This window comes from Cynoglossus semilaevis, chromosome 12, assembly GCF_000523025.1.
Source record: "Cynoglossus semilaevis isolate Cse_v1.0 chromosome 12, Cse_v1.0, whole genome shotgun sequence".
Lineage (NCBI taxonomy): Eukaryota > Metazoa > Chordata > Actinopteri > Pleuronectiformes > Cynoglossidae > Cynoglossus > Cynoglossus semilaevis.
This window is the reverse complement of record NC_024318.1, coordinates 4,249,527-4,255,296: the sequence shown is the minus strand read 5'-3', so window position 1 is coordinate 4,255,296 and position 5,770 is coordinate 4,249,527. Positions and strand designations below refer to the sequence as shown.

At 38.5% G+C, this 5,770-nt stretch overlaps 2 protein-coding genes across 2 annotated transcripts in view; one reads left to right on the top strand and one right to left on the bottom strand.

The window, feature by feature from the left end:
• ifngr1l (interferon gamma receptor 1-like) overlaps nucleotides 1-4,118 on the bottom strand; it is a 5,939-nt gene extending 1,821 nt beyond the window's left edge. Inside the window, exons 1-4 of the mRNA XM_025060937.1 lie at nucleotides 3,854-4,118; nucleotides 460-577; nucleotides 184-365; nucleotides 4-35 (exon numbers count right to left, since the gene is read on the bottom strand). Coding sequence (XP_024916705.1) covers nucleotides 4-35; nucleotides 184-365; nucleotides 460-577; nucleotides 3,854-3,926 — 405 coding nt within the window. The 5' untranslated portion in view covers nucleotides 3,927-4,118. The remainder of the gene's footprint in view (nucleotides 1-3; nucleotides 36-183; nucleotides 366-459; nucleotides 578-3,853) is intronic.
• A 1,325-nt stretch (nucleotides 4,119-5,443) lies between these two features.
• Nucleotides 5,444-5,770, top strand: part of LOC103387076 (uncharacterized) — a gene marked incomplete at its 3' end in the record, with an annotated part of 3,376 nt that continues 3,049 nt past the window's right edge. Inside the window, exon 1 of the mRNA XM_017037030.2 lies at nucleotides 5,444-5,478. The remainder of the gene's footprint in view (nucleotides 5,479-5,770) is intronic.

Genomic DNA, 5,770 nt, shown 5'->3' with positions numbered 1-5,770 from the left:
AGCGGTGACGTTGACAGCTGGAAGGTCCAGATGACCTGAGAGTGAAGACATGAAATAAATGAAAGGACTGCAGATCTCAATTATTATTATTAATTATAATGATTCATATTTTTATCAAACCTTTAGTTGTAACTGTGGTAACTTTAAGGCTAAACAATAAGTTATATTAAAATCTGAACGCACATATCTGATTTGTGGCTGCATCCATGTAGTAGCTGTAGGTGAATCCATCAGCGGGCGCCGACTCTGACTCGTTCTGACCAATCACAGCAGTTACTGTGAGGTAATAATAATCGTCCGGGTCAGAGAAAGCTGACAAGTCAACCTGAAGGTCAGGGGGATCGGACCACATCACCTTGGCCGTCCTGAGGACAGAAGTAAAGAAAGAACCGTCAACCTGGTTCATGAGTGTGAAAATGTACCAGCTACAAAGTCTGATGTGACTCGTCCCAATCTGACCCGTAATATGGCTGAATATTAACTCTGAAACGAAGCCCAGGAACCAGCTGACCGTACGTCCACTCCAGGATGTTGTGTAAATTTTGGCACCGCAGGGTGACGTTGGTCGGAGGCTCCACTGTGTGAACAGAGACCAAAACATTAGCCTGAAGCTGTGAGGACAAAAATGAAATGATCTTTGGTCAATTTCTCTTTACTGTAGACACCAGAGCTAACGTTAGCTACAACAGTCCTGGTACAGACACCAGAGCTAACGTTAGCTACAACAGTCCTGGTACTGACACCAGAGCTAACGTTAGCTACAACAGTCCTGGTACAGACACCAGAGACTGACAGTTGAGAATATTCTGCAGCATCTTTGTTTTGATTATTGACATAATAATAAACAGACATTCACATAAAATAACATATTCCACATTTATTAGCTGATTCAAATAAAATAAATAATCTAAACATCCTTAAGATTAATTTAGAACATATAAAATGTGTATTTATTTAAACTGATTGACATCACATAAAACCATGATCTGTTTAACTTCAAAAATCTACATCTGTTAACACCTAATTACCTATAACATAGGCTTTGTCTCCGTATGTGACAGTGTGGACTGGTGACCTGTCCAGGGTGTACCCGGCCCTCAACAGTATCTATTTTATCTGAATCATCATTTAAATCCATAATCTTTCCTCAAACTTCCACTAGGCGGCACTGCATAATAACAGTACAGAGCACTTGTGAGAGAGAAGCTTCTCTGTAGTATAAAAAAAAGGTTAAGAAGAATTCATTCCAAAAAGAATTAATTCCTACACACCTGTGCGTGTAAACATTTTTAGGATTATACTACGTTGAACAAATCCACAGCAGACCATTCAATAACAGACCATTCAATAACAGCCAGCACTGACTCATCCGTCAGTGATGGTGAAATAAGTTCATACAATAACCTCGGTGTTTCCCATCTGACGGGAGTTTCCAAGAAGTGATTAGCTCAACAGATAAGGTTTCTATGAAAGTGCACATGATTTGACTGGAAAACACCTGCAGCTGGGTCTAAATACACTGGTCTCTTCAACGCTTCAATTAGCATTCTGATCTGGTCTTGAGCGGAGACAGAAGACAAAACTGTGCAGTGTGTTTCTGTTACACGGCTTACGTACAACATGTCCAGTTCTGTTACGTTTCACTTCCTCTTCACTGACTGTTTTTACTGTCAACAGTTACACTTCGTCAGACGTGCAGATGACAGCAGGTGTGGGGAGAACGTGAGAAACCACAAGAGTAGAACCACACGTTGGCGGCTGCCACCACATGGTTCACACTCTCTCTGTCTCTGTCTCTCTCTCTCTCAAGTAGAAAACGTGTCGTTCACCTTCATTCATAAATAGGGATGTAACGATACAACCAGCTCACGATAGGATTTTATCACAATTTTCTGAAAACTTAATAATCTCTGTGATGACCTGTGACCAAATCCACTGACCATTTCTGGGTCAGAACTGTGTGAAATCTCATCACCAACTAAAATGGTCTGTGAACCTCATCAACTGACATTGTTCTCTTCAATAACAGACTGAAACACATAACAGACATAATAATAGATTTGTTAGTTTATAAATAAAGCTTTTTTTAATTTACATTTTAATGAGAAAGTGTAACATGACACACACACACACACAATAATTTCAAGCCTAGATGTGAATTTCATATTTAATGAGGAAGCTTTTTTGTTGTTGAAAGACAAGGTGTAAACCTGACAGGAAGTCAGTTGTGAAACCAGTTCCTGTATACACAAAGAACAATTTCAAATATTGGCCAATATGAAAGTGGTTCTGAACCAACTGTCTGAGAAAACCCCAGCAGACAAGTCCAAACGTGCGGTCACACATCTGACAAAAAGCCACGAACCAGTCCTCCACACCCTGTGACGACGGTTTCACTACAACTGAGTGTTTAAAAAAAAAAAAAACAACAACCTCAACATATTGTGGTACCTGTAGTATTACAATATATCATACTGTTCCCCCTGTATCGTGGTACATATCATATTGCCAGATTTATGCTGACTCACAGCCCTATGGTCCACAAACTGTGGTCCACAATCTGCTGCCATCTTTGTTTCTTCTTTTTCAACAACAGTCATTGTGAGAATCACAGCAGCAGCTTTATAAAAGGCCCTTTAATCCAAACAGGATGACCATTTCCTGTTAACAAGGACTCGCCCTGGTTGAATTCCGGTTCCTTAAACCTCTACCAAAATCTCACTTCATGTGTGAGTTAACATGTGACCAGTGCTGTGGTAAACACACAAACAGATAAAACAAAAAACTGAGTCGAGTTCACGCAGTAAACTTAAATACTACAGTGTGTTTGTACAAATATCTGTAGAAGTATCCATGGCTGCATTCTCCAGGACAACAACACTAGTTACTGTACTAGATGAACAGCTGGTCCACAGAACACACGTACGGTAGAACCTACATATCAATGGCCCGGACTGGGGCTGTTAAGACAGATAACTGATCAGGGCATGAGTTAAGCAGAAACAACAGACATCATAAAAGTGTTTTTTGTTTTTGTTTTTTTTAGACTGGCATCACTGCAGAAAACTGGACAACAGCAACCGAATGTTGAGAAATACTGAAAACTACAAAGAGGAAATAAATACCACAGGAAACAGTCTGTACATCTGACAGATTATTGACAGAAGGACAAGGTTGAACACAAATCAAAAATTAAACTCAGCCGATGTGGTTTAAGTACGAACACACAAAAATGAGTTACTACTTCATTCTACTTCAAACTGAGAATTTGGCAAATCAGTGACAGAGTTCACAGAATATCTTAACAGGATGACAAATACGACCAGAACATTTGAGCTGTGTGTGATTAAACAATGTAAGATATTAAATTACAAAATTAAGATTTACAGAAGAATAAAAACAAGATTGCTCCAAAATCAAGAACATACAAACAAATGACCAGACAATGTCACAGGCATGAAATTAAGAGTTTTAAAAGAGGAGTCTGTCTGGGCCACTGAGACTGGAGTGTAAATCCAAGGCTAAATAAATATAAATGTGTATTAGTCGATTTATTGGTATATTTGAAATAATTTCTGTGGGATGGAGCAAAGATCCGGCAACATCAGGCCTGTTTAAAAATGTCCAGAAATCGCTAATTATTGTTAGCCTGGATTCCCTGGACTAAAGCGAACAGCTAACTGTAGCAGCTAACAGAAACGAACCGCGGACTGCAGTTGGTCCTTGTTATTTACTCATCCAGGAAACACTTTTGAAAAGCCAAAGAGTCCTAATTTTAGTATTAAAAAACATGTATAAAACAAAACAATACAAGTATACAAGTATTTTGCGACAAAACGGAAATGCACCTTACCGAGGGCCAAGGCGACGGGTAACCACAGGAAGCAGGGGAAAAACGGAAGGAGTCTGAGAGAATCCATGCTCATAGACTCAGTGTTTTCTTCTGGGTTTAACTCAAAATTGCGTATTTTCACGAATAAACAGTCACGGAGTGAGTGTGGGGTCCAAACACAGGGACGCGTTCGACCACAACTCCTACTCTGCTCAATTCCTCAGTTTGGACTCTCCCACAGGAAGCTCCGCCAATGCCTACTTCACTGACACTCGGAAATATAAGGAAGTAAAACGTTACTTAAATGTTTGTCTTTACTGTGTCACAGATGGATAAAACTTGATTCGTATCACATTGTGTTGTTGTGTTTTTGTTTTGTATAGTCTTTTTTTTTTTTTACTACTACGAAGAAAATCGATTTTTTTTTTTACTACTACGAAGAAAATCGACAAGTATTGTCAACAAAATACGTTCTTTACACAGACATGAATGAAAGTGGAGGGAATGGGCAAATCAGTGTGGTTTTTAAAAGTGGTTTTCTTGCTGTAACAGAAACACATGTTGAATAAAATACACTAAAACCCACGACTAATGACTAAGACAGAATCAATCGCACTGTGGATTACATTAAAAAAAAGTTGAGTTAGAGTTTTTCTGCAGACTGCGTACAGACGGTTCACCGGTAAAGTTAGAAATGTCCAGGGGTACCTGAACGTGCTCTACGGAAAGGACCCAACTTTCCTACGTGATCCTGCCGTAAATCATTACTCGTGCACGGGATGTATTTATAAGACGCTATGAAGACGTTGTATGTAAAAAAAAAAAAAAAAATTCTTCAGAATATATACAAAATTATTAATTATTATTAGCCCAATCACAACAAAAAGAACCATGAAAAGTGATCAAATGTATCTGTTTTTTTTTGTAATATTTAGACATAAAACAAAGGTGTAAATATACAAAGTCAAAAAAAAAATTAGGTTAGATATTGCTAGCTATTTTCAAACAGTGACAAAGGAATGAAGCCGAATACAGCATAAATACTCAATAAAAATGTGGCAAAAAATATAAAATTATTTTCTGAAAAGTTACAAAATTCACAAGCTAAGAAATTGTGAAAATATAGCATTAACAATAAAAACAAACAAAAACCTCCACATTACCAAATTGTAGTTTAAAATAATATTAAGATTAGCAAGTTCAAGAAAAAAAAGGACAATCACAAAACTAACTCCCAGCCAATAGTTAACATATGGCTGATTTTTTTTATTTAACTGTTACCTAAAAATTAGCAACACAGTAAACCTAGATAACGTGTGCTAAAACATAACCAACAGTTAGCTTAAATGTAGCCTTTACATAAAACATTGTAAAAAAAAAAAAAAAAAGTTAGCAGGAGGATTGGTGAGAGTTGCAGGATGCTGGAAAAATCTCACACCCAGATCTGAGAAAGTCCTTGTTTACATCTCCTGTTCTTGTCTGTTAGCTTCAAAGCTAACAGACAACACTTGCTGCTGTCATTCAGAGCCACAGCCTATTCTGCTGGAGCCTTCCTCCATCCTGACGTCAGCCGTGTGATTGTTTTTCTCCCCATCTCAGCCTCCCTCTCAGCCATTCTTACATCAGCGCTTCAGCCGTGAACTGTGGTGAGTCCAGCACACACACACACACACACAACCCTCCGTTTAACACACTCAGGGCCATTATTTATGGACCCTCATAAGGTTCTTCAACCCTGTGATGTAGTCTTTAGAAGACGGTCTGCTCTGCAGTATTTTCTCAGTATTTACATTTTCCGGGGAAATACTTCAACTGAAAGATGTAGAATTCATTTCCAGACAGAAGTTATTAATGTTGTGTTACTGTTTCCACCGCTGTTTCCTTCATGACAGCTGCATGGTGCTGGACTTCAGACCAGGCTGCAGGCTCTGAACTCAC